This window comes from Lipophrys pholis (genome assembly GCF_963383615.2).
Source record: "Lipophrys pholis genome assembly, chromosome: 23".
NCBI classification, from domain to species: Eukaryota; Metazoa; Chordata; class Actinopteri; order Blenniiformes; family Blenniidae; genus Lipophrys; species Lipophrys pholis.
In genome coordinates, this window is record NC_137645.1 from 11084320 (window position 1) to 11111693 (window position 27374).

At 41.7% G+C, this 27374-nt stretch overlaps 1 protein-coding gene across 1 annotated transcript in view; it reads left to right on the plus strand.

Annotated features, from left to right (window-relative positions):
- LOC308127884 (FERM and PDZ domain-containing protein 4-like) overlaps nucleotides 1-26197 on the plus strand; it is a gene marked incomplete at its 5' end in the record, with an annotated part of 51434 nt that extends 25237 nt beyond the window's left edge. The window contains 14 exons of the mRNA XM_080493279.1: nucleotides 4362-4513; nucleotides 7925-8027; nucleotides 9058-9103; nucleotides 10630-10734; nucleotides 10981-11088; nucleotides 13726-13857; nucleotides 15166-15285; nucleotides 15626-15762; nucleotides 16947-17073; nucleotides 19134-19223; nucleotides 19307-19489; nucleotides 19631-19769; nucleotides 20561-21577; nucleotides 21913-26197. Coding sequence (XP_080349405.1) covers nucleotides 4362-4513; nucleotides 7925-8027; nucleotides 9058-9103; nucleotides 10630-10734; nucleotides 10981-11088; nucleotides 13726-13857; nucleotides 15166-15285; nucleotides 15626-15762; nucleotides 16947-17073; nucleotides 19134-19223; nucleotides 19307-19489; nucleotides 19631-19769; nucleotides 20561-21577; nucleotides 21913-25277 — 5824 coding nt within the window. The 3' untranslated portion in view covers nucleotides 25278-26197. The remainder of the gene's footprint in view (nucleotides 1-4361; nucleotides 4514-7924; nucleotides 8028-9057; nucleotides 9104-10629; nucleotides 10735-10980; nucleotides 11089-13725; nucleotides 13858-15165; nucleotides 15286-15625; nucleotides 15763-16946; nucleotides 17074-19133; nucleotides 19224-19306; nucleotides 19490-19630; nucleotides 19770-20560; nucleotides 21578-21912) is intronic.
- Between the last annotated feature and the right edge of the window lie 1177 nt (nucleotides 26198-27374).

Sequence of the window (27374 nt, forward strand, 5' to 3'; positions counted from 1 at the left end):
AAACATATATTTTTTTCCTCAAGAAAAATATTTGTTTTGAAAAAAAGTATATAGTGATACACATATAGTGATGTGTATATAATCTCAAGAAGAAAAATTATATATATATATATTTTCTTTTCTTTTTTTTAATAAATTTTAAAACAAATACTTTTGTTCTTGAGACTTTCTATCATTATTAGAGGCAAATTAGAACTTAAATATTTCATAGGGAAAAATCACAAGTGTGACAACAGTTGCAGACCATATATAAAGACCTGTCACATTTCCTAATGAAAGCCTGGCATTAAAACAGTTACATATATTTTTATTACTGATGGATCACAATAACCATTAACAATTACAGTGGATCTTGAATCCACCAAAGAAATTGCCAACAGACGCGCTAAACTCATCGGTTGGCAGCCTTCGGTCAAAGCAGCGCTCAACCACGGCGTGACTAAGAGTTTTATATAATATGAAGAGTTGAAATTAGCTGATTGCAGTTGAGATTGATGATGTTTACTCCATAATGAAGCGTCAATCCCCGACGACTGATCTGGAGAATCGATGCAAGACCAATGAGTGATCATTTGAGGGATTGCGACACTCCGTTCTGTTCCCCCGACGCCCGGCGAGCAATAGCAGGATTTGACCTTTTCTTTTCAGCCCTCCCCTGACCCTATGACACCCTCGCCTCTCTCCTTCTGCGGGATTAAACCTCCCCGACCCCGACAGGGAAGATGAGCCGGCGTCGCAGATTGGAACATGCTTCATTACAGGCAGATTTAGCCCGAGATTTCTGCGCCGTATGTACAATGCAGATCAATGTGATAATGGGGGAGAGAAGGAATGAGAAATTGCAAGAGGAGGAGGAGGGTAGGGATTCAGATTGATCCGGATTCGGTGGCGATGAAGTCGAGTCTCGGGACGGCTGGAACACGCTTCATCATTACGGCAGATTTAGGCAAGGCTGCATATGGACACTGCGTGCGGTGGTAATGAGTAGAGCCACACAGGTCATGCAGGATGTGAATGACGTTACCTGGTAGAAACGACGGGCGACGCAGCGCGGAAGAAATAGCAGCTGTCGAGGGAGCGCTTTCAGAACGGAACGAGTTAACCTCGCTGAAAGCGTACATCACCTCTTAATTAACAGGCACTCTGCGTTCTCGGTGGCGAGGCCGAGGCAGACGTCTGAGGTTCAGCAAGCGGGAAGTCACTTAATGTGGTGCGTTTACATTTTTAGTGGCACTCTTTTAGAGACTTGCGCTATTTCTTGTTTAAGCAGTCTATCAATTTTAGCCATTTTAGCTGGATTTACCATTTTCACTATTTTAAAGTTTTTTTTTTTTTTTTTTGCAATTTAAGCCGTTTCAGCTGTTTTTCCTTTGTTGGCTGTTTGTCGCCGGGAGCTTAGAGTCCTTCTAGAGAAATAGTCTGGTGTGGAAATGCAATAAAGACCAGATAAAATGGTTTATTTACAGATGATTTTTCTGAATACTTCACTTCAAGTCGCAGAACCCTGGATTAGACCCAGTTTGAGATCTTTTACTTTGAAATGGAAAACAAGAAGATGTGGCTCAGCTTCGGCAAAAAACAGGAATGCAATAACTAAATAACAATACAATTTCAGTAGTTTCCTCGTATTACATTTTCTACCCTCTCTATTTGTTCATTTGTTTTGAAACCAAAATTTGATGTGTGACTGCAGTTTTTACGTAATTTATTTCATTTGTATTCAAGCAGTTTGCTTGTTTAAGCAGATCATACTTTATTCATTTAGTCTGTACTTGAAGGAGTCCTGTTTATTTGTTAAAAACAGTTCCGAACTTGATTTGTCTGTTCTTAATTTAAGCTGTTTTTGCTTGGTTTATTACCAGTTATAATGTAGAAAATGAAAACGACCGTAATCTTTTTCCCATTGGATTTTTTTTCCCCCCGCATTTCTGCATTAAGCAGAATCCAAATACAAACTTAAAGGCAGAAAAAAGACAAACCAGGTCAGTTGGTGTTTCATTGACTGTGCTCAGCTCGCAGTAAACCACGGCTCATTGTTAGCAGAGGTAAACCTTTAAAGGGGACATATCATGCTAAATCCACTTTTTTAGCCCTTAAATGCATTTTTTTGTATATTTAGAGTGTTTAGAAGTACAGAAAAGTTCAAAGTAGTCTCTTCAGGTGCTCCGTTGATATCTTTATATTCTGTTTTGGTCATATTTTGTGATCGGTTTCGATTTTTCTATTCTCTATTACGTTTTTTGAACAATGACGTCACAGTATTCTCAGCGGAACTGCCAAATTAGGACATCGACATTTCGAGCAATCCGCCATTTTTGTTTCTCGCTGCGATTTTGTAGTCCAACCGAAGTTACGAGAGGATAAGTCGAAATATTCGGTTGTTGGATGTAGTAACCCACAAGCTTCGTTACACCGTCTCCCAGCATCAGAACCTTTTCGAAGTGCCTGGTTGAGTTTTATTTTTCACAGAAATGTACCCACATCTGTGGGTAAGGTCATTTTTGTGTGCGCGAATCACTTCAAGAATGACTGCTTCAGCAACCTCCGCCAGTATAAAGAAGGATTTGCCGAAAGACTTGGTCTGATTGAGCGGTCAGTTCCTTCTATCTATGGAGACGACGAACAGAGCACTTCGGTAAGCTGTATATAACGCTAAAAAGTGTGATGATAAGACGTCCCTGTCATTGTTTTGTTAGCATTAGCAGTTGCACCGTCTTCATATGTTAGCGCTGTGTGCTCGTTTTAGATTATAATGTAACTTCTGGGTTAAAAATAGTCGTTGTAATACAGGCAGTATTGTAGTAGTGGGCATGGATGGAGAAGTTAGTGTAAATATAGTAACATACCATTGCGTTACATCCATATGAAGACGTTGTTCTGTAGGTGCATCATCGTCATTTTCATCTCGCTCCGCCGGGTCCGACTCTGGCTCCAACATGTATGGCTGGATGGACAAATCTTCCGTTGTTGACATTTTGTAAATAATGTGTGAATATAAAGTTTCTGCGCCGCTAGATAATTGTATCTGTTCTATCAAACTACAAAGATGGCCGAACAGGGTGTAGTTGAACCGAGTATCACCTCTGCAACCTGGAGAGGAGGCGGGGTATGAAGTGTCTCATTTGCATTTGAAGAGACCGCCCCAAAACGAGTTGCTCTCAGAAGCACATCAGAAAAGGGGTTGAAAAGGGGCCTGTGGAGCTCTAATAATGAGGAATTCAGACCCAAGCATTGCAGTTCCGCGTTGTATAGACCACAACTGTATGATTTATATGTAAAAAGGAAGGATTTAAAAGCATGATATGTCTCCTTTAATGCCCGATGTTTCTAATTGCAAACACAGTCTGGTTTATTGTATATTTAATTGCAGTCTGGCAACGTAATACTGTTTTTTTAGCTCGTCAGCGCTCCACTTGGTTTATAGAAATAGTGATTTTTAATGCCAAACTGGTTGGGTTTTACCATAACATTATAAAATGTGAACTCACAGCTCACCTGGGACTCTGTAAAATAGTTTTTGATTAATACGCAGGGCGTACAGGAGCATTATTAATGTGATTTACTTTGATCATTTACAAAATTGGATGGATATGATCAGATTTTTCTGATATACTGTAACTTCTGTACTCTATCAACGTCTTGACCAGGATGTCTGACAGCAGTGGCGGTACAATTGCAAATTTCAAAGCAATTTACAGAAATATAACATGAAAATGTCATATATTGCAGCGATAAACTCCAGGAACCGTCACCTCTTTTTCCATTAATTTCCGACTTACTGTGCTGTGATTGGATGATTGGATGTTTACCCAATGGAAACCAAACAGATCTGGAAACAGTCGTGAGGAATTTGACGCTAGCTTGAAAATAAGTCCAATAACTGTAATCAACTCGCCTGATAAAAGAAAAAAGAAAAAGCTTTTTTTCCCCCTCTCTCTCTCTCTCTCTCTCTCTCTCTCTCTCTCTCTCTCTCTTTGGAGCACATTTAAAATAGATGTACAAGTCGTTTGTGCTTTAAAAATGAATAATGGTGGCTTGATGAAATGATCGGTGCACTTTAATTCTGCAGACTTTCAGATGGCCGCGAGAGTAAAATCGGTTCCAGATTGCAAACGGGAGGCTGTTTTATGAATGCAGGACCTGTGTGCTCTTTTATCAGCGGCTCTTAAGTTTAAAATGTAGAAAAACCCGGGCCAAAAATCTGATTTACGATGAGCTGCCAATACGGCTCTGATTATTCACTCCAGGTTATCTATGGGAGCGGAAACTGGGTTTTTGTTTCAGAAGGAATTTGTGATCGACTTCTAATGTGTTCTACGCCACTTGAATCGGCGCTTCAGAGGATCTTCTGTGTTTTCCAGCCAAGTGTCCCAGAGTAGCTCCCTGGAGGAGGTGCACTTGGACGGGGTTCCCCCGGCCCCGCGCCTGGTGGAGATGAGACGGGACCCCGTCTTGGGCTTTGGGTTCGTGGCCGGCAGCGAGAAGCCGGTGGTGGTCCGCTCCGTCACGCCAGGTGGGTGTCACATAGTCATTACACTCAGCTGAAAAAAATATCTTTCGTAGTTCGTTCACGCTGGTTAAAGTGTTGATAGATATTGTACCTTGTTGTATTTTAGAATATTCATATATTATTTATTTATTTTTAATATGAACACTAATAACAATCGGCTTGTAATAACAAGCTTAGGCTTCGTCCTGCTCCTTTTCGGAAATGGTTGGGCACTATTTATTCAATTTATCATTTAATTTTTGGCTTTGGTTGTGTTTATGGTTTAGTGTGTATTTATTTAATTGTGTTGTTGTTGTTGTTGTTTTCACATTTGTGCCCACATGTCTGAAATGAACTTTTCAACCAATTGTACAAATGGATGGAGCAGTCTGGGTTTTTCTAAAGATACTCAAAAGAACAAAACCAAAAAAAAAAAAAAAAAACACAAATAAAAGTGTATTACTTGCAGGAAAAGAACTCTTGAAATGTTTAAAAATGATTTATTTCCCAAGCTTTCGTGATCATACACCAGTTGTTGCACTACAAAAATGATGTTGTTATCTTGTTGGGCCACTAGTGGGTGCCATTATCTAATAAAACCACTTTTGGTCCACTCAGTATCTGTTTGTGTCAAAAATAAAAAGTGTCTGGACGTGTGAGCTACATGATGACAGAGTAAATGTAAACGGAGTAAATGAAATGTTAAGAGTGAAGAACACATTGCGTTCATTGTTAACGATGACTCATTCTCATGGAACCGTAGAATGATTTACTACGCCTCAGAAATGTTCAGCCTGAGCGTTTTCAAAAACTTGCTTGTCCCCTCGAAGTTCGAAGGAGACAGAGTTGGAGCATCTTAAAAAGAGTTGCATAACACTGGAGTCAGCATTTTCAAAAAGTTGCATTTCCCCCTCCGTTTCCTTGGAGACGGAGTTCAAGGGCCTTCGACAAGTTCTGTTTCCATGGAAATGGAGTTTGAGGGTCTTTAAAAACTTGCGTTTCCCCCGTTTCCATGTAGACAGAAGCAGAACGTTTTAAAAAAACTTGCCTTTTCCCCCCGTTTACATGGAGATGGAGCCTGAGCATTTTCAAAAAGTTACATTTCCCCCGTTTCCACGGAGACAGAGGCAGAGTGTTTTTCCATAAAGTTGTGTTTTACCCCGGTTTCTATGGACACTGTCAGAGCATTTTCAAAAACGTCCACACTGGGAGCCGTTTTTCAAAAAGTTGCATTTACAGTGTCTCTGACCACCGTTGTCATATAAGGTTTTGCATTTTGACTTTAAACATTGTCGTTTAAACGGGACCTAAAGCGTGCCACGAGAAATGGAAGGTGATTATATAATTTGAGTTTTAGCTGCAGTCATATCTAAAAGGCAATGATGCAAAACCTAAAATCACACATGTATCTTTGTGTTTTGCTTTGCCAAAGGACCTAAAAAAAATATATATATATATATATATATATAATGGTTTTTTTTTTTTTTTTTTTTTTTTTTTTTTTTTTTTTACATTTATTAAAGCATACACTAGCTCAGTTGGTAGAGCGTGAGACTCACAATCTCAGGGTAGTGGGTTCGTGTCCCACGCCGGGTGCCACCGTGGACTCACCACCTGCAGGAAGGTTCTTAAATGGTGCATTGTGATCTGGGTGACAGTGCTCAGACTGTCACCCCTGTGACCCGGAAATGGATAAGCGGAAGAAAATGAATGAATGAATGAATAAAGCATACAACTAAAGCACATTAATGCCATTGTCCAGCGTTCCCGTCTTGAGTCCTTTGCCACATTTTCTCGACTCATTGCCGGGTTTTCTGGGCGTTTTCAGCTTTACCTCTCTTCTGCCATAAATGCCCCGAGGTGCAACTGCTCTGCTGTCAGTCAACTGTCAAACCATCACACCACACAAACCTCTTTAATGTCACACGTTACGCTTTTACACACTCATTTCGACAAACACTACAGTTTTATATGTTTTATCAAGCAGCAAAATCCAGATTTTTTAGCAAATAAGGTTTGAAATTCCGTAATAAGTCAATCAAACATCAAAGATCATTGCTGTAAATATTAGGGCACGTTCACATTCCCCTGTTTAGTTCTCTGAAATAAAAGCTACCATGTTAAAAAAGTATTGAAATTAGATTTGGACATAAATAATGTGAGATATTTCATTTGAAGATGAAATTTTATGGTTTTATATTTGTATATTGAAAATACTGTACATAAAATGCACTACAATATCTGTAAAACTGTAAATATCTTGAAAGTTAACAAAATAACAGTGATTATAAGGTAACAGACTGTTACAGAAGTTTTGTTGCGGGGATTTTTTTTTTTTTTAAATATTACTTTTGAATGAAATAAAAAAAACAACAACAACAGAAAACATTTTGTTTGGGTAACGTGAACACGCCAACGAACTCTGAACCAGAGCTAACAAGAGATCTCTGGTCCCCTTGAAAACCTCGGTCTCCATGGTTTACAAACGATCGGTTGAGAGGACGTTACGTAGAGCGCGATGCATTCTCGGTAGTAAACAAACCTAGCTAACCACGCAACTCAGAAGAATTAGACACCGAAAGAAAAAGTTGGAAAATATCTCGTGGAATAGTGAGGAAGAAGTAGTCATTAATGTCACTCATTGAAAGCGACATATCGAGGTTGTTTGTTTAGCCACGAGCTGAATAGCCTAGCCACCACAGGCTAAAGCTGCGGGACTTCCAGTTTCAGTCCAGACCAATCAATGAGCCGTGTTTCTTCTTCACTTCCTCTCCGGTTAATGTTTGTTTCAGGCGACAGCGCCCCCAAACCAGCAGCTGGTGTATTTGCGTGATATTTTCCAGGCGGTTTGGTCTCTAAAGTGAGTGTGAACGCCACCGAACAAAATGAAGGGGTGAAAATTCTTGGCTCCCTTCCCTCCCAAGTGAAACAAGTCCCGGAGTGTCCCAACGTAAAAGGCCCCTTAGATTGCTGCCTCTCTATCAGGCGGTGAGTTAAAAATAACCATTTCATTGTTTTTTCTATTGGATTCGGAGTCTGCTAATCAGCGCTAACAGTAGCCGCTGTGCTCGTTTCAAGGGCAGTCGCGCTCCTCCAGTCACCGGTTGGAAGTATCGACCGCACGCGACGGGGAAAACGGACACAAATCAATGCTTTTTGTTTCTCTCCCCGGGAACGATTTCGGAGATAGGCTAATTGCCAAACTGCGGCCGAGCGGCCGCTTACAAACTGCCGGCGGGTGCGCACACGCAGTGATTAGCCGTCTCAATAATCGATCGGTGCCGCATTCAAAGCAGGCGATTGATGAATATTCCACGAAGACCAGTCGGCACGGGATTGGGATGAATTCTCCAAAAGATTTGCAGCAGAAACCAAACAGTCGCCACCGGAGCTCGACATGTTTACACTCTGGGTTTCTTGGCATGTGTTTTGCAGGCGGACCGTCGGAGGGGAGGCTGCTGCCAGGCGATGAAATCATCATGATCAACGACGAGCCCGTCAGCTCGGCTCCGCGAGAGCGGGTCATCGATCTTGTCAGGTAGATGCAAAAGTGGAAAGAGAGAGAAAACTTGGCGCCTCAAAGCCGCCGCGGTTCAGTCCAGGTCGGATTGGATGGAGAGAAATAAACCTTGTCGGGTGTTTGTACTTCATCACAGTCTTATTAATTCAGGATGGGAAAAGGTTGGGTGGCTTGAAACCTGTCAAGCTGTAATATAATGCACTGTCCTGAGGCATTCAAAAGCAGGGTTACGTTAACATAATGAACCTTGTGGATGAGTTTAAAACATGACAGAAATCAAGATATATTGAAAGGGGTCATATTATGCTAAAATTCACTTTTTAAAGGTTTTCCAACAGTAATAATCGTCCCCATACCTAGACTGATGCCCCAGAAGTGAAGAAAGTCTGTCCTCTCTCTCCCTGGCTTGTTTCAGGTTTTAAAAAGTGTGTTGCTCCAACCAGCCAATTAGAAATCAAACCCTATACAGTGTCATCAGGGGGTTTAGCCAATCCCAATCAAGGTAGGCCCTCCCTTTGACTCCTCCCACAATTAGGCAGCTCTGCTCTGGCACATGGCACCACGAGAGGAAGTACTTCCTCTTCTTCCCAAGATGGGCGTGTGTGGGCGGAGCCAGACCAGTTCACACAGACACAGCTGATTCTGAATGTAACTCCTACGATCCAATATTCAAATGGAGAAAAATCAAGGAAAAGCTGGATTTGGGGCAATAAACTTTGAATACAATAATATGACCCCTTTAATTGAATTCAAGTTATCCACACGCTATAATAAACACTAACGCGGACATTCTTATGGAAAGACGGCAAGGAGAAAAAAGTTAAAAAGTCCTAGGAGAATATGGACGGGGGAGTCATGACACTCTGGAGGAAACCATTGTTCCTATTGTCCATCTACTGAGCATGTGCAGAAGAGCTGTTCACTATGGCGGTGGTGTGCATGCGCAGTAGCAGCATGTTGGAAAAGTTGTGTTTTTCCTCGTCGGAACACGACGTCGGAGGCACCTGGTGCTTCCTTGACTCTTTACTTTTATTTCTTTGTCATTCAGGAGCTGCAAAGAATCCATCGTGTTGACTGTGGTCCAACCGTATCCTGTGAGTACTAGACATTTTTAAAAAAATGTCTTGATTCTATAAGTTTAACCTCGGAAAAGTTCAACGGATACATTTAAAAAAGAAAAAAAGAAAAAGGTTAATGATCCTATAAGCATGAATCTAAAGCTTGTGTGCAGGATGTAGAACCAGAGTAATGAGTGCTTATGGGAACTTAATTGCTTTATTAGGGGATTTTTGAGAATGCCTTTTACAGCACTGCCTATTATATGTAATTGCTCTTTGAATAAACGAGTTAAGCTCATTTCAGGACACTGTTTGTCCTTGGGAGCACTTTTAGGGAGCTGTGGATTTACAGAATCGTGCCAGCTCACAGTTGCCAGCATTGAATAAAGCAGGATTTTTTATTTATTTATTTTTTTCTCTCCATGTTCAGTAAATTTCTTGTGTCCGATTCATCAAGACTCAATAATGATGACATTACACGTCCATGTTTATGTGAATGCTCAGGCTCCAGGCCAATGGACTTTCCAAGGTCAATGTGAAAGTCTTGATTTATACTGTTGATGTGCCGCCCCCACACACACAAGGCTGGTGTTTGTGTTGCGTATCAATCCACCTGAAAATAGTCGCCGATAATGGAAAATCGTTGGTTTTGCAGACAGTGAAGGATTGTGGTCCCCTCGAGCTAATAGTTTATATTAAAAGGTGAAAAAAAAAAAGAATATTTTTCCCAAATTAACAACATATTTGGGGGGGAAAAGTACAAATAATAATAATCAAATGATCAATACCTTTGTATTTTCAACCTTTTTTTAAAAAACTCTTTTCCAGGTTTCTATTCACAATGTATATTTTAAGTTGTTTCTCGGTTCTCCTTTACAAGGTCAAGTTTAAAGACGTCATCTGTATGCTTTGTATCAATCCACCTCTAAAAATAGTCCCCATCAAACAAACCGACAGACGAGTTTACAAAAGGTACTGTTATTTTAAAAAGTCATGAACCTTTTTAAGAGAATCTCTATGTGCTTGCAATTATTTTTGGAGTCCTTCCAAAAAGTGTCGTTAAATTTTGGAGAAATGGTTCGGACGGACCATTATTAGAATGTTCTACCATTCTTTAAAAAAAAAAAATGTTTTCCATTTTGTAGAGCCGTTGGCCTTTTTATGATTAGAAATGTTCATTTCAAACCATTTCTGAAGGTTTGCCAAGTTCTTTGTTTTTAACGGTTGCCATTAAATTCCATCTTATGCCCATATACACAGCTCTACACAAATCTCAAGTCATGAGCTTTTTTTAAGTATATTTTTCCATAAAGTACTGGTGGTTTTGAGAGGTAATTTTAAGAAAAAACGATTTTAGAATTTCTATGTATTAATGTCCAGTTTGTTTAGCTTTTAGATGTTTTCTAACAGTTTTTCCATGATAATTGTTGATTCTTTTCACAAGAGGTGCTGCATGTTTGTTTTTTAATTCTATTCTTTTGTTTCCTATGCTCTTGTGCTTCTCTTTACCTCCCCCTCTCCCCCTCCTCCCCTCTGTCTCGTTTTGGACGACGGCCTCTCAGTCCCCTAAATCGGCGTTCATCAGTGCGGCCAAAAAAGCCATGCTCAAGTCCAATCCGGTCAAAGTGCGCTTTGCTGAGGAGGTCATTATAAACGGCCAGGTTCCAGTCAGTTCTCCCACACACACGCACACACACACGCACACACACACACGCACACACACACACATGCTTATGTATGACCTATATAGGCGATGACAGATGTTTCCCAGTGAAGACAGACAGTTCTGTGAATGTCAGAGAGCTGCAGGAAAGTGACAGAAATGAGCTGCACACGCCACTTTTTTTATTTATTTTTTTTTAATGTGAATTCCTCCCACGTCTCGCGGCGCTGATCCCGTTCCTGCTTTGCAGAACCCGGTGAAGGACCACTCTCTTCTGTTCATGCCAAACGTCCTGAAGGTCTACCTGGAGAATGGGCAGACCAAGTCTTTCCGCTTCGACAGCAGCACCTCCATCAAGGTGCGAGCAAACGTACACACAGACAGCATTTTCACATCATCCAACGTTTCCATTTTCACAGTCACCGCTTCAATTGTGAGGCTTAATGTTGGTTTTTTTTAATAAGCTGCTGGGAAATGAACTTAATCTGTGTTATACTCTATCTCTTGAAGCTGACTGAAATAACTATGTATAAAAAGAAATAACCTTGATTTTCAAGGTTTGTTGACCTTAATAAATGTATATATATTCTTCAAATATTAAAAAATCTTATTTTTGTAAATAGATTAAATTTTTTTTTTTAGAACTTTATTTATACGATACAGCTACTCTTCAGCTAAAAATGAGCTGGAAATAATTATTTTTTAAATGCATTCTAAATATATATTTTTTAGTTTTTTGTGCAATTTTCATCCAGAGTGCTTCAATATGCAATATCTAAGTGTTCACAGCTGTTCGAGGGATACAGGAAGCAGAAAAGGGTTTTATTATTTAATGTGCTGTGGTATAGAGAGTAACCAAGCATCTGCACAGACCAAAGTGTGACACAAGAGATGCAAAGTGGTGTTAAATATACACCTGCAGCTGACGTTACTTAAGCCCTGTTTACACAACAATGTTTTCAATTGAAAGGTCTCTTTATAATCTCTACATAATATTTTGTGTTCCTGATTACTGTACAAAAGCTGTGAGTGCTAATTACTGACGTTTTGTCTGAAAATGAATTTTTCCATGCTAAATCTTTAAATGTAATTTGTTTTATGTTTATGCATATTCAGACCTGGTTCCCTCTATAATATTGCTGTCAAGCTATCTAGTATCAGTTAATTAAATGTGTTTAGCATTAAAAGATCCATATATTCAATTTAAAGTAGATTTATTTTCTGTTCAGGACAATATTTAATCTATTTATTGTCTGAAAACAGTAACAGCCTGTGTAAACATTGGACCAAAATTTGGGAAAAGCATGAAATAAGCTATGAAAACACATAGCAGAACACATCTTTTACCTTTCGGAGAGAAACTGAAGAAGGAGGAAAAGCATTATATGAATAAGTTATGCTTCAACTCCACATTTTCATCTTCAGAGATTTTGGCAGGTGAAGAACTTCTCCGGCTTGTTTTTGTTGCAAGCACAGAATTCAAATGGTGTGATTTCTGAGTTCATGCATAATACCATCATATATTCTGCTTTCCCTACATGGTGCTGCATGGCAGTGACCCAGATTCACACCAAACGCAGCTTTTAATCAGGTGCACGTATAGAAAATTCACTGGACTCCAACAAGTTCATCCACTGTCATCATGTAACTATATATTTACAGATTAACAGGCATAACTATATGGTAACTTAGAAAAAAAAACAAGATTATATATATACACACACACACACAATTGGCACATACAAAATTCTTCAATTCAATAAATGTTTGTTTTATATAATAGAGTATTCATAATTATATCTATTTCTAAGTATAGAATACAGTTTTAATGCATTCCAACATTTACAGGCAACCGCTCACAACTTTAATGAACAACTGCATTTTTATATATTTAGTAACATGTATAGATCCGCATGATGTAACTTTACACACGTGTAAAGTTATATATATAATTACTAACGTTGTAGTTCAACTATTGATGGTTATAGTTTGCATGTTTACAACATATACAATTCAAAGAATCTTTATTGATTGTTTAAATGTACAGTGTTTCTAGTTATAAATATGTAAGTTAATCCATAATTTATAATGAGCATATGACTTACCAACTCAATATTGGTGCTAATGTTTGCCTTTGTATGTATTTATAACTATAATTATAAACAATCTTGATTATTTGTCAACTCTTTATTGATTGTATGTATTTATATGCGTTTATGTACATACATGTGTATTTACTGTAGACTTAACTGTATATGTATTGTTGGTTGTATACAGTGTGCGTATGTACGTATGTATGTGTATGCGGGTGTATCTGTTTGTACATAGTATTTTAATCAAATTAATTCTTAATTGTAGGTTTTGTGCTAAAATTCATATTTATTCATACATAACATAGTAAATAAAATAAACATATAAACATATATATATGTGTATATATATATATATATATATATATATATATATATATATATATATATATATATATATATATATATAAATGTATTATTATTCTTTATTTATTTATTTATTCATTTATTTCCGGCCATCTGCCAAAATAAATAAGAGAAACAAACAGAAGGAACAAAAACAAAAAAGAGACACTCATCCAATGAGTAATCCCGATTACTTGACATACACTCCAATTTCAAAATACGTGTGTTACATGTTGGAAAGGGCGGGGTCAGAAGAAGTCTAACTTTTTAATCCTGCCCTTAACATCTTTATCATTACAAATCACACAGAATATATATATATATTTATTTATTTCTTAATTTACATCAATATAAAACCAGTCCCTCCTTTTTTTTGTGTTCACATTGATAAATCTGCCAATATCTTGACAAACTAATATGCTCTATCACCTATCCTCCCTTTTGCATGTGTATTGAGGATTAAATTTTTTTTGCAACGAGAAAAAAACTTTTTATGCGTGTGGTTGAAACAGATCCTGCATATTAAGAAGAAACGTGTTATTATTTCATTCCCGTTTCAGGAGGTGATCCTGACCCTGCAGGAGAAGCTGTCCATCAAGTGCATCGAGCACTTCTCTCTGGTGTTGGAGCAGAGCTGTGAAGGCACAGGGACCAGGCTGCTCCTCCTGCACGAGCAGGAGATGCTTACTCAGGTAGGACGTCCTGCGCCTCCCTCTCGCTCCCTTTCGTCTCCTCGCGCCATCCGACACACTCGGTATTCAGGCAGCATTTAGACCCCGGTGTCATTTATCAGCACTGGTACAGCAGGGGCGACAGCTCACATTAAACACACACACACACACACACACACACACACACACACACACACACACACACACACACACACACACACACACACACACACACACACACACACACATATGCACGCCACATGCTAATGAGGCTGTCGCATCGCAGCAGGACAGTTTAGTTGTGACGCACAAGAGTGTTTTAAGAGTCATTCTTCTCCGACGAAGTACACGCTTTTGTAATGTAACGCAACGCGAGTGTCAGCCTGTGTGACAGATGCGGATCGCAGAAAGCATAAAATAAACTCTCCCTCGCCCGCTCTACACTCTGATACTAAATAATTGAGCAAATATGATCAATATTTAACAGACGATGCCGGTCTTGTGGTTTTGTCTTGAATTAAAAATGGAATCAGGCCATCAGGAGCTGGTTTGGGTCTTCTGCTGCTGGATAACACAACTACGTTCTTCGGTTGTAAAGTGGTCCAAATATCCAGAAATATGGTGCTATATCAGTGGAAAATGACATCATGCTAATGCTTGCCCTTGGTTCCTGACCGCCAGAGCAAACTATGTTGTCCTTTTATGATTTCTGACATGACATATGCAAGTACAGCTAATGCGAATGTCGCACTACTACTGCCACTTTTGTTACTCGACCTCATGATGCAGTCTGCTCACTTTTTTTGTTTACCTGAAATGAAGCGTATGTTACATGTGACTCTGAAAACAGCCCTATTTGTATGTAACATTAGATTAAAAACCACAATAAAATTTACAAAAATAAAATACAGAGATCAGAAAAACAACAACAAAAGAATTTCAGTTTAGTAAAGCCAAGCAATAAAAATAAGTAAATATGAAAAAAATATCTTTTAAACGTTTCTGGCATTTCCATGTTGCGGATGATCATTGTTAGTGCTGCTGTCTTAACGTGATAAAAAAAAAGTGACTGACAGCCATGGTGTGAAACAATCAATACAAATAACTGTTTCTGATTGGTCCACTTTTTTACAACATGGCAATAAAGCTTGTTGTCTTTATGAGCTACATCAAAGCAATAATACGTGGGTAAGATTGTGAAAACATGTTGTAAACATCCACTTTTTCTGGTCGTGATTGGGCCATATGTAGTCCTTTACCTTGAATATTTTTGATAAGACGTCCCTTTATTCAGCACTTATTCAGAATTTGACGTTTTTCAATCCCCAGGTGACCCAGAGGCCGGGCTCAGACAAGATGAAGTGTTTCTTCAGGATCAGTTTCGTTCCCAGGGACCCCGTGGAGCTGCTCCGGAGGGACGCCGTGGCATTTGAATACCTCTATGTTCAGGTGTGCATTTCTATTTATTTTTTTTTTTACTGCAGAAGCTCCAATACAATCCACAGAAAAGTGACTCCATTGTCTGCAGCCAGATATTATTATAATCCCCTGCAAATAATGTCAAATAACTACTTATCAATTTGGATTTTTTTGGTAATCATCCAAATATGAAATAGTTCACCGGTTTGTGCCGTTTCCTTTGAAGAAATCTCACGCTACAGTTGTGAAGAACAACCTTTGTCAACCCAGCGGGGACGCGCCGCAGCTTCAATTGTGCTTAAAGTTGAAAGAAAAAGAAAGAAAATGACATTTGAGAGTGTTACGTAACTCCAGTGCTCTTTCGCCGCAGAGCTGCAACGACGTGGTCATGGAGCGGTTCGGCCCCGAGCTGAAGTACGACGCGGCGCTGCGGCTGGCCGCTCTGCAGATGTACATCCTCACCATGACGACCAGGCAGAGTCAGAAGGTCTCGCTGAAATATATCCAGTAAGTTTGTGGGTTCATCGCCGCGACGGCCACCGACACACGTGAGGTCGGAATAAAGACCCCATTAGAAAAGCTATTGCATTCTGAGGTGAGGACATGCTTTAAGGTACTTATGTCTGCGGAAAGTGAATTTAAATCACTGCGATGTCCTCAAAAGGCATGAAAACGTACGCTGTGGGTGTATGAAATTCTTGTTCTTCCTGTTTTGCAGCTCGTATTGATTTGCTGCAGTTAGCTTACATTGTATTTAGCACTTTGACATTCATGAATGTAATGTGCAATACAAATAAAATGCAGTATTTTTATTATTATTATTTTCATAACCACACACATGGGTACAGAGGCAAATAGGCTATACATTTTTAACAATGGCAAGTACACAGACATGGACCACGAGTCATGACACTCTGGAGGAAAACATTGTTATTGTCCATCTACTGAGCATGTGCAGAACAACCATCGACTACGGCGGTAGCGGCACCTCAGAAAAGTTGTATTTTGTTATTATAAATTGTTATTAAATTAAATTAAATTAAATTTAAAAGTAAAAATAAAATAACATACTATGTATGTAAAGTAAAAACAAAATAAGCATATGAATTATTACATTACTTTTTATTATTATTTATTTTTACATGGAGACAGTTGGAAATTATTCTAAATCATTATAATATAAAATTAAGAAATTTTAATAAAATTAAGAAATTTTAATAAAATAAATATATGTAGAATAAATAAATATATATAAAAATATAATTATAATATAAATCATTATATTATTTTTTATTATTTATTATTACATGGAGACACAGTTGAAAATTATTATAAATTATTATGAAATTAAATTAAATGAAGAAAAGAATTTTAATATATATGTAGAATAAATGATCAAAAAATATAATTATAATATAAATCATATTATTTTTATTATGATTTATTATTACATGGAGACTCAGTTGGAAAATTTTCAAAAAGTTGCATTTTCAGTGACTCCGAGCATCTTTGTCATGTAAACGGAGCCTGAATCCCATCCCATAGCAACATAAAACACATTATCGTCTCCCAAGACTAAATTTATGGTTTTGTCTATCTTGCTATTTCGTGTTTGGCGGTGGGTTGCTCTTTGTTTTCTCCGTCGCTCCCTTGAAGGCTGCTTTACGCTGATATCAATCTCGTCCCGGCAGGAAGGAGTGGGGCCTGCCGTTGTTCCTGCCCCCTGCCGTGCTGTCCAGCATGAAGGAGAAGAACATCAAGAAGGCTCTGACACACATCCTCAAAACCAACCAGAACCTCGTGCCTCCGGGGAAGAAAGTAAAGCGGCTCTCTTTCTCTTCCTTTTGCCCTTGCAACTAAACTTCTGACACAAACACCCCCCCCCCACCCTTCCCAAACATCTTAAAATAGCTCAACCTTGTCGAGGTTCTCACCCTTGTCAACCTTCGGACCCTTCGTCCAGCCGCACCATGAATGCTAATGGTGATAAGATATTCATATTCGCACACACATGTCCCCCTTGCCTCTGCTCACACAACTTTTCCGTGGACTTTTCAAAGATTTTGACGATTGTTTTGCCGAGAGCAAATCAGCGGCGGGCCGACACCGGATTAACCCAACTTTAACTGGAGCCGCTGATTTCCTATCAGCCGACATGCAAACGAGGTTAATGATAAAGTGTCGTGGATGATCCGTGGCAGTGTATTTCTCCCGCTCTCGTGCTTTTTAAACAGAAAACTATTAAAGGCCACAAAGTCACCCATCTTTCTCATGGTTCCCAAATAATAAATACCATCAATTAATGATCCAGTGTAGTGATTTCAGCAGGAGTCAGACAATTAAAAACGAATTAGGGAACCACAGCGGTGTAATCAGTGCAAGTATGTTTGTGTTTTGTGGATTCTTTTCTTGTTTAACCCCCTGAGGATCGGGGAGGGTTTGTATTCTATTTTAATAGCCCGGCATTCCTGAGGTTTCCATATTTTTCACTATTTGCATATTATACCTTTACAACCGCTGGAGTAATAAGCAATGAAATGTAAATCAGTAATGTAGCATGTCCTTTGTTTTTTTTTCTGTTTCTGTAGGTCTACTCCAATGTCGGGCTTCTTGTGCTCATTCCGTTTGTAATAATCCACCAAATAGGAATATCACAACATATTGTCCATCTAGTGCCACTACGTTGGCATTTGGGGATGTATATTAATTGGAAATCAACCCAAAATGAGTGGTCGTTTAGAGGTTAAATGCATAAATTCACTTCTTAAAAATATCAGCTTTCTGGTTTTATTGCCATAAAACATAGTTGCAACAACAAAAACCTTCAGATTCCCTTTCTTTTTGGTTTATTTATAGTGTAATCAAGATTACTCTCCTGCTATAGGAGGTGATCCCATCTGCAGACTCCTGCAGCTGTAAATACTTAACAGTGGAAATGTGCATGTAAATTAATCCAGGCTGGATCTTCTGAGAGCAGATGTTTTTTTTTTCATCCAATAAATGCAACAAATATTGTTCTTTATTTAGCTACCGTGTTTTATTAAGCCGTGCACTTTTTTAAATCTACCTGCATTTGACATATTGCACAATATAAAGTTCCACCTTATGCCGCCAGTGCGTGCATAAGTGAATGTGACAATATTTACATGCAGCCGCGGAGCCATGAAGCGTGCAGCGAGTGTCTGCGACACCCAAATTGGCATCGCTCAACGTCCGAGTTAATCCACCTGCTCCACATAGCTTATATGAATCAATGCAGCCGGGTTCAGATACACCCGAACTTCATGTGTATGTGGGGCCCGAGCTAATAAATCAGTATTCAAGGTGGCGGTCGCTATCCAGTCTGTTCATTAGGAGGAAATACATCCGAGCGGCGTCGGCCTGCCCACGTGCGATTCAAACGCCGACGCTCCCAATCTGCTTTCTCATTACAGTCTCCAAGTTATCACTCAGCCTTCATCAAAAGATGCTTGGGGTTTTTTTTTTTTGGGGGGGGGGGGGGGGGGGGGGGGGGTCTGGGAAGTCTTTGCTTAAGGCTGAGGAAGAATTTCTGAAAGACACTTTTATTTGATGCAAATGTCTGGTCTCACATGGCAGGGTCAGACATCCCATTAGCCTTTTGTTTGCGGGACTGATTAGGTAGAATATTATGAACGCCAGAAGTGGCCGCGTGATTAAATACACATCACTGACCCTAAAGACAGACTGGCGTCTGCACAGGCGAGTCATGAAGTCTGCGGTGTATCCCATTTGATAGGACGTAATGGAAAATTCAGCCGTCCAGATCGAAATGGTCCGATGGTGCTGTACATCTTGACATGAGTGGACGTGATTTCATATTGTGGACTCTTAATCTGTGTTACCTCTCTTTGCGGTAGCTGACGGCGTTGCAGGCCAAGGTGCATTACCTGAGGTACCTCAGCGAGCTTAGGCTCTACGGAGGGAGGGAGTTCAGGTCCATACTCTTGGTAAGGCCATTAGTTCCACGCGGCTCGGGACAGAGGTTGACGTTTTGGCTCATCGAAGTCCTCTGCGCTGGATTTCCCCGCAGCAAGGCGAAAAGCAGACGGACGTGACGCTCCTGGTGGGCCCGCGATACGGCATCAGCCACGTCATCAACGCGCGCACCAACCTGGTGGCCCTGCTGGCCGACTTCAGCCACGTCAACCGCATCGAGATCCTCACGGAGGACGAGACCAATGTCCGGCTGGAGCTCCACGTCCTGGACGTCAGGGTGAGCGCAGTTCTCTCAAGACGGGAGCAGCAGGGAAACTGCTTTTGCATGATCCTGAACATCTGTTGTTGTCTCCCCTTCCCCCCTCCCCCCACCCCTTCTCTCATTCACCCTCAATCCTTTCCCGCTTCTATTTTACAGCCCATCACACTGATCATGGAGTCCAGTGATGCAATGAACCTGGCCTGTCTAACAGCAGGATACTACCGCCTCCTGGTGGACGCCAGGAGATCTATTTTCAGCATGGCCCACTGTAACAGCACAGGAGGGGATGACACCAGTGAGTCTTTAGGGAGTGATGGAGAGTGGTGAAGTGAAGTGATTGCGAAACAAAAATACCTATGATTTGGGAATAAACCACATTGCAACACTCACAATCCCAAAATCAAACAAAACAATTACAGTCATGGTGTAGTAACTTATGAATAATGGCAATTTCCTCTAGTTTCCCTTGTTTTAGTGCAAATGAGTAGAAACATATTCTGAAAATGGTCACATTCATTGATGCAACCCTATTTTGCAAAGCATTATGAATGGTATTGCATTTCTTAAGAAAAGGTATCATTTCAACATTTACATACGTGCATTTCAACTTATTCGCATATTACAAAAATTAAGTGAGTTTAACTTGCTCCTGAAACTTGGCAGTTATTGCTGTGGGCCGGATTGTTTGACACATTTTACTTGGAAAATTCTCAGAAAATGCAAATGATATCAATTTGATCTCCCACAGTGATTTAAAGGACCATTATTTCAATATTAACACTGATAATGTGAAAAGAAAAAGTCACGTAAAGTAGTTTTCACAAATCGTTGAGACATCTAAAATAGCCATCAAAGCATATTTGACCATAATCCATCCAGCCGTCCATCCGTCTGTCTCACTGGGAGAAAAAGACTCAAGTCTACATAAAGTGAAAAAAAATTCACGTTTCACTGAGCACACCTCAAACATCTTAAAGTAGAGCTCTCAGAGCTCTGATAAAAACAGAAGTGGGTGTTAAAAAATTCCACCTAAATAAAATATAAAACCCACAGAGTAATAAGATGTTTCTTTGCCGCTGCCTACAGGTCAGGATCGCGTCCTGGAGTGGCCGTACAGCACATCTTTGGGCGACATGGAGGAGCTGTCGCCCAGCCAGGGAGAGATCTACAACAGGGAGTCTGAGTATTCGGACAACCCGCAAAGGGAGAACAGTATTTCTCCGTACTTCCACGAACCCCAAAACCCCGACCGAGACCTCGGGATGCGGAGGAGTCCGTTGCCGCCTCCTCTTCCCCCTGCCACCCGACATACACCTCAGGACTCGCCTCGTAGCGCCAAAGTGTCATTTATTTTCGGGGGGAACCCGACCTTAAACAAACCGAAACATTTGGGCTATGAAAGACTGTTTGAGAGCCCCGAAGTACCCGAGCACAGACCCATCTACCTGCACAACAACTCTGACTTTCAGCAACAGGACAAAGTGCCATTTCAGTTCAGCGGTCTCACACACGTCTACAGCAACATCATAACCGAGGAGGGTGGCGAGGAGCCGCTGCTGAGGGATTTGTTTTACCGCGACACGACAGACGACGCAGAGGATGACGACGACGCCTCCTGCGAGGAGGACTCCACGGGGGGCACGCCTGTGGGCGACGACCAGCCAGGTGGAAATCAGGGAATGGGGCTACCCACAACCGCCGGCAAAGCCACCTTTCTCAAGATTTCCGGGTCGACCGATGACATCATCGACCTCACGTCGCTGCCTCCGCCGGAGGGGGATGACGGCGTCGACGAGGACGAGGACGACACGCTGCTCCAGACGCTCAACCTTGCGATCGCAGCTCCACCGCCGGGCTTCCGGGACAGTTCGGATGAGGACGCGGTGCCAGAGGGGAGGCACCAAAGCACACCGGACAATGACGAGATCCCCGTGTCGTTAATCGATGCCGTCCTGACACACGGCGACGGGGAGGGGAGCGCGAGAGGGGAGAGGCGGCTGGAGAATGCAGTCATGAATACTCTACAAGCACTGGAGGCTCTCTCTGTGTCCGAACAGAGACCTCCCCCACCACCGCCACCACCACCCGGCAGGAACAATCCAGGTCTGTCCAATACCAATGCAAGCCTAAAAGTAAATCCCTGTTGTTTGTCTTTTATTCTTTGCATTGATTTTAACTCAACCTGACTGTTGCCAAATAACTGTTTTCAGTGTCTGTTCTGGTTTCATTCAGGTCTTTCGAAATTTAACAAATAGGCTTAATAAATATTGTTCACAGATCATTTTATTTTCCATCATTTAGCTTTAATTTTGACTTCCTTTCACAGAAATAACACTAAAACCACTAGTATAACCGGCTTTTGGATTAATTTATGAAAATATTCCTGTATGTACACATAAATCATCAGTTAACATTTACCTATATCTTTTACCTTGTAGGTGTTTACACATCTCATGGCTTTAGTCCAGAGTCGTCCTCTGATTCTGGCAATGAGACCAACTCCTCAGAGATGACTGAAATCTCTGAACTAGCTGCTACTCACAGGCTCAGCGAGAGTCACATGCGACTACTTGTTGCCACAAGGGAAGGATACCAACCTTTGCTTGAGGAGAAAACCGAGTTTCCTGTGTCACCTTGTACAGGAGGAACAACGCAGAAGAAGCCTCGCAGTCCAACGCGGCACCTTCAGCCTCCGGCGGTACCTCCGAGACGGAGCCCCCAGCTGGATACGGCGTCGTCACGTCCAGAGAGCTTGGAGGTGAGACCGCAGGCCAACTTCTCGGCCACTCTGCAGCGTCCAAGTTCCACCACACCAGGCGGAAAGCACCACAGGAAATCTGCAGACTCCAGAGGAAAGTACAACACCTTTAGTACGCGGGAGGGATACCGAGGTGAGATCGCTGGCAGCCGCAGCCATCTCAATTTGGACCAGCGCACTTCCTTTTGTGAGCGAGATGAAACTCAGAGAAGACAGAATAGCTTTATGTCCACGAATTCCGCTGGCGAGGGCCTCACAGTGAACAGCCTCCCCCGCGACCATCTCAGAAACCTCCACCCTTCTTCCTCAATGTCTGATCGCCTTTTAGATGTGGTAGAGAACTGCAGCATCAATAATGGCTCCGCAGCGGTCGAGCAAGATGAACATCTCGTGGTAGCGTCATTGTTGTCCCCGGCCAGAAAGTCCAGATCGGGAAGCTCTGACCAGGGATCGGATATCCAAAGTGACCATCAGCCAATTTCAAGGCAACAGAGTGTTGCACGATTATGTGAGTACCATCTTGCCAAAAGGATTTCAAGTTTGCAAGGAGAAGTCCACAGTTCGCTGCAGGGCTCCCTGTGCTCCTCACTGGATGCTGGCGGCAGCACAAACAGTAGTGCCTGTGCAACTCCGACAGACTCGCCACTCGGTCAAGGAGCAGTCAAGTCCAAGCATCACCATTTGCAAAAGCACCCGCTTTCAAGCTCCTCCTCGTCGTTACTCAGGGTGCTAAACTATGAAGATGCCAAACCCGGTGTCCCTTTTGGCATCCCTGGCCAGAGCACTCAGGGAAAAGACCTCCACCCTCACGCAGACCCTACACTCCTACGGAAAATGCTGCCCAACATTCACCACCCCGGTTCCGGGTCAGAACAAGGTCGACCTTCATCAGCCACACCCTCTAAACATAAAGAACCTACAGGGAGTGCAAGTAAGAGGCCGCACAATGACCTGCATGCCAAACAACAGGCCTGTCTCAAGGGGCTGAGCCAAAAAGAAGGCAGTGAAGCCTACAGGCAACTGATCAACTATCTAACGGTCAGTCAGATGCATCAGGGAGGGAAGCTGCACAGTGCAGGTATGGGAGGGGCAGTGAAGAAAGACACCAGGCGATTTATCACGAGCAACCCTCAGCTTGTTGAAATGGTTAAGAACAGGGGAAATACAATTGCTCGCCGTCCTTGTATGCCTTCTTCAATATCATCCCCATTCCTCAGCCCAAATTTAGTCAACCCTAATGCAGCCGCCTTGCAAATGGCGAATAAAAATCCTTGTTCATACCACTCTGCCACTCTTCCCGCCAAGTTGAAGAGAAGCCCTGATACGCATGCTCAACAACTGAATGATCATTTGGATTTCAGACAAGCCACGGCAGAGAGGCGGAGCTCCTTCTCTGGCTTGGAGAGCGAGCTGGAGAGGAGCGGTATGGACCCAGAGCACTTCCTGGCTCTGTACAAAAGAGAGGGTCGTAATGTTGGACTCATGACAAGTGTAAACCGTGAGGGCGGAGGCACCACTAACCGCCCTCCACCTCGATCGAGAAGCCAACCCAGCGGAACCACGGATGACTGGTTCAAAACAGAGCCACGGTCAAAAAATGCGGTGCGTCAGTCGTCTCATTCTCGTCCGAACGACCCTCTTTGCTTCTCTGCTGCTCCGAGTGTGAGTGGTCAGCGAGCGGACCTCAACACCATCTCACTAGGAAGGGGAGACCACCCTTCCGCTTTCATCAGGCAGGCGTCGACTAATACTAGAGCTTGCGTTACCTCTCCTACACCCAACCTGCAATCGCCACCTCCTCCACCCCCTCCCCCACCGCCCCCTCCTTCGTTGTCCCTCCCCACCCAAGCCAACAGTAGCTCTAGCAACTCAGGATGCACACAAGACTTTTTACATCCCATTCAGTCCCGGCAAAATCACAACCATACCCACGCCTCCAGCCCGACCCTGCCATTTACGGATCCCTTTGGCAATAGCCTGCAGCGGGGCCGGGAGCTCAAACGCAGCTCCAGCAACGTGACTGCCAGTTCTGGCAGTGTGGAAGTTCTGTTCGATAAGCCCACCCGGAGCCGTAGCCAACAGCCCCTGTCACCATCTCTACCCCAGCAAGGTGACACTAAAGTCCAACGGAGACCAACCAGGAAGCGCCTCTCCAAGAGCTACTCTCAAGGCTCTGTAGCTACCCACACAACATGCTGGTCTACTGGTAGCAGGGTGGACAGTAGAAGGGCGTCCGTTGCGTTTCCTTTACAGAAAGACGCAAAACACATGAAGGGCTCTCAAAAACTGGACACCAGTCCCTGGAGATGCAATGGGCCCTTCAGCTACTGCTTCTTCAAGAGGAAAAGTGAGGGGGAAGAGGATGAGATTGAGTGGGAGAGGCCCCGACGGAGCCGTTGCGGGAATGACGCCGACCTCGATGGCGCGTTGGGCCTGTTGCCCTGCGACTCCACACTGGACGCTGCCGGAGAGCAGCTGTACGGGGAGGTGCTCAACAACATGAGCTTCAGTGACCGCTTGGCACGAATCAACGCGCTCAAGGACCACATGTACGGCTTCCCTTCCGGCTTTACCGACGTCCGCCGCGATGCCAGCGAGCTCATTGCACTGGTAAGGTCCAGCGTGGGCCGCTGCGACCGCGGTGTCCAGATGCCGATCCAGGATGTGTCCCAGTACAAGCAGCTCCTCTCCGTCGAGTCGAAAGAACTAGGCCGGGCCTGCCGGAGGATGGCGCAGGCCCACGGCACCCCCGAAGAAATGCTGCTCGCTGTGACGTGTAGCTTTCAGGTGCTATGCTGCCTTTGCGAGGCTTGTATGTGTCTGGTGAGGGGGCTCGGCGCCTCGGCCTCGCACCAGCAGAGAGAGGTCGTGGCCAAGGTGGACGAGGTGGTCATGAACTACATCTGCTTGCTCAGGGCGGCTGAGGCCGCCACGGTGGGAGCGCCAGGGGAGCACAGCATGAAAGCCCTGGTCCGCCACTCCAGCACCATGTCGGCTATCGCTAACGCACTCACCCGCTCCCTTAAAACGCTGCTTAGCAAGTAGAGGATACTCCTCATGCTTCATAGTGTGGCCTACGCAGTCAGTGGATAGCTGTCTTTAAGCTTTTCAGGTCTACTGGAATAGTCCTAGATTTTTTTTTTTTCATACAATATCTCAATGTCCTTCGTAACGACAAGTTAGACTTAGCATTCAAATTAAATAACATGCTAAAAGACTGTTCTTGCTTGTATAATGTATATTTACAAAGCCATACTGTCACAGACCTTTGTAATATATATGTACCTAGTAGATAATATACCCTTTTACCTGTGCATTATGTAACTTATTTTAATATGTATATAATGTACATAGATACAATATAAATCTATTATTACACGTAGCAGTTTTAAAAGAAAAAGAAGGAAGCTATTAAGTATTCAGCTTAATTTGCTTTTATCAGTGCGCAGGGCCGAGGGAAGATTCACTTTTAGTTCAATCAGTTCATGAAGTGCAGCTTTTACGACTGATATTTATACCTGCAATAATAATAATTATCACGATACTAAAGCTGTAGAGGTATAAGTACTGGGAAAGTGTTGCAGTGTATCTATATGATGGGATTTCTCATAAAGTGAACTGATTTCTTGCAATATAATGTAGTCTTTCCTTTTTTTTTTTTTTAGAAATTGTTACTATTTGTTAGAAACATACAAGGACACTAAAATTGCACTGCGTTCACTTCATAACACACAAACTAGATTTTTTTTAAACTACCTACGAATAAATCTACACGAGTGTGAGATAATCAATTTAAAACTTGAAGGAAATGTCACATTAACCACTGTGTTGATTATGTCTGGATTCTTTTTAACTTTTGTGCTTCAGTCATTTCACATCACGTGTCAAGATGCAGTCAAGATGAACTTGTTTTCTTTATCTTTTTTTTTTTTTTTTTCATCCACCAACCTATTAAAGGACATTTTACAGATACTTTGTTTGATTCTCTGTTGTCTGGATTGAATACAGGAGTGTTCGGGAAATTATAATGATCTAAACCTGTGAAGGATGAAAGACTTTTTTTGAAACATATATAATAGAAGATATAGCCACCTAAATCAATACATGTTAGAACAATTTTTCTTTGTTTTTATTAAATAGTCTTGTTTTCCGCGCATATATGCTGATTTTAATATCCATCAGAGGGCTAGTGAAAGAGCAGTTTATCAAAAGTGCAGTATGTACGGTGTTAGTGGTCATATATTTGAGAAGACGGCAAAAAGTATTTTTTATTTGGATTTTAATCTCAATAAAGAATTTATTTTTTTTTTTACTTATACTGACTTTTCCCTCAATATTCTGGCTTGTTTCATACAATTTTTTTCCTTTTAATTCAGTTTTTTTTAACTTAGTATTCTGCCTTTTTTTTTTTAATCATTCAGGCTTTTTCTTCATGCTATTTTCCCTTATTATTCTGACCTCTTAGTATTATTCACACTTTTCTTTACATTTTATTCTGACTTTTTTCTCATTATTCAGATTTTCTCACAATAAGAATTCACTTTTTTTAAATAAATATTCTGACTTTTTTTCTTATTCAGATTATATTCCCTCATGATACTGTATTTCTTTTTCTTATTCCGACTTGTCTGTACCACATAATGCTGGTTATTCTTCTCAGAGTTCAGGTTTTTGATAAGACTTTGGATGTTGAGTTGTGTCCAGCTCCTTCCTCAGTGCAGAAGCTGTGGTTTCAGGATGTTTGATAACAGAGGTGTGGATGAACTGACGACCTGCAGTGACCCCCTGTAGCCCTGAACTGAATATCAAGGTGAGAAGATGATTGGATTATCAGACACAAGTGACTTTTAAAGACAGATTTCGAAACAAGGTACTAAAGCGTTGGAAGTGAATGGTTTAATGTGGCGATTGAGGAACATGCAAACTCAGCACAATTTAGATTTTTATGGTTTTATAGTTGTGTCATTTTTTTCTCTACACTTTATAAAGGCATGTGGATGTGTGTGTGTGACTGGATGTGTGTTGGTGCGTGTCTTTCATTGTGTGTGTGTGCCTGTGTTTTTGTGCGTGTGTCTGTGTGAGTGTGCATGTGTGGCTGCGTGAGTGGGTTTTGTGCGTATCTGTCGTTTTGTGTGTGTTTGT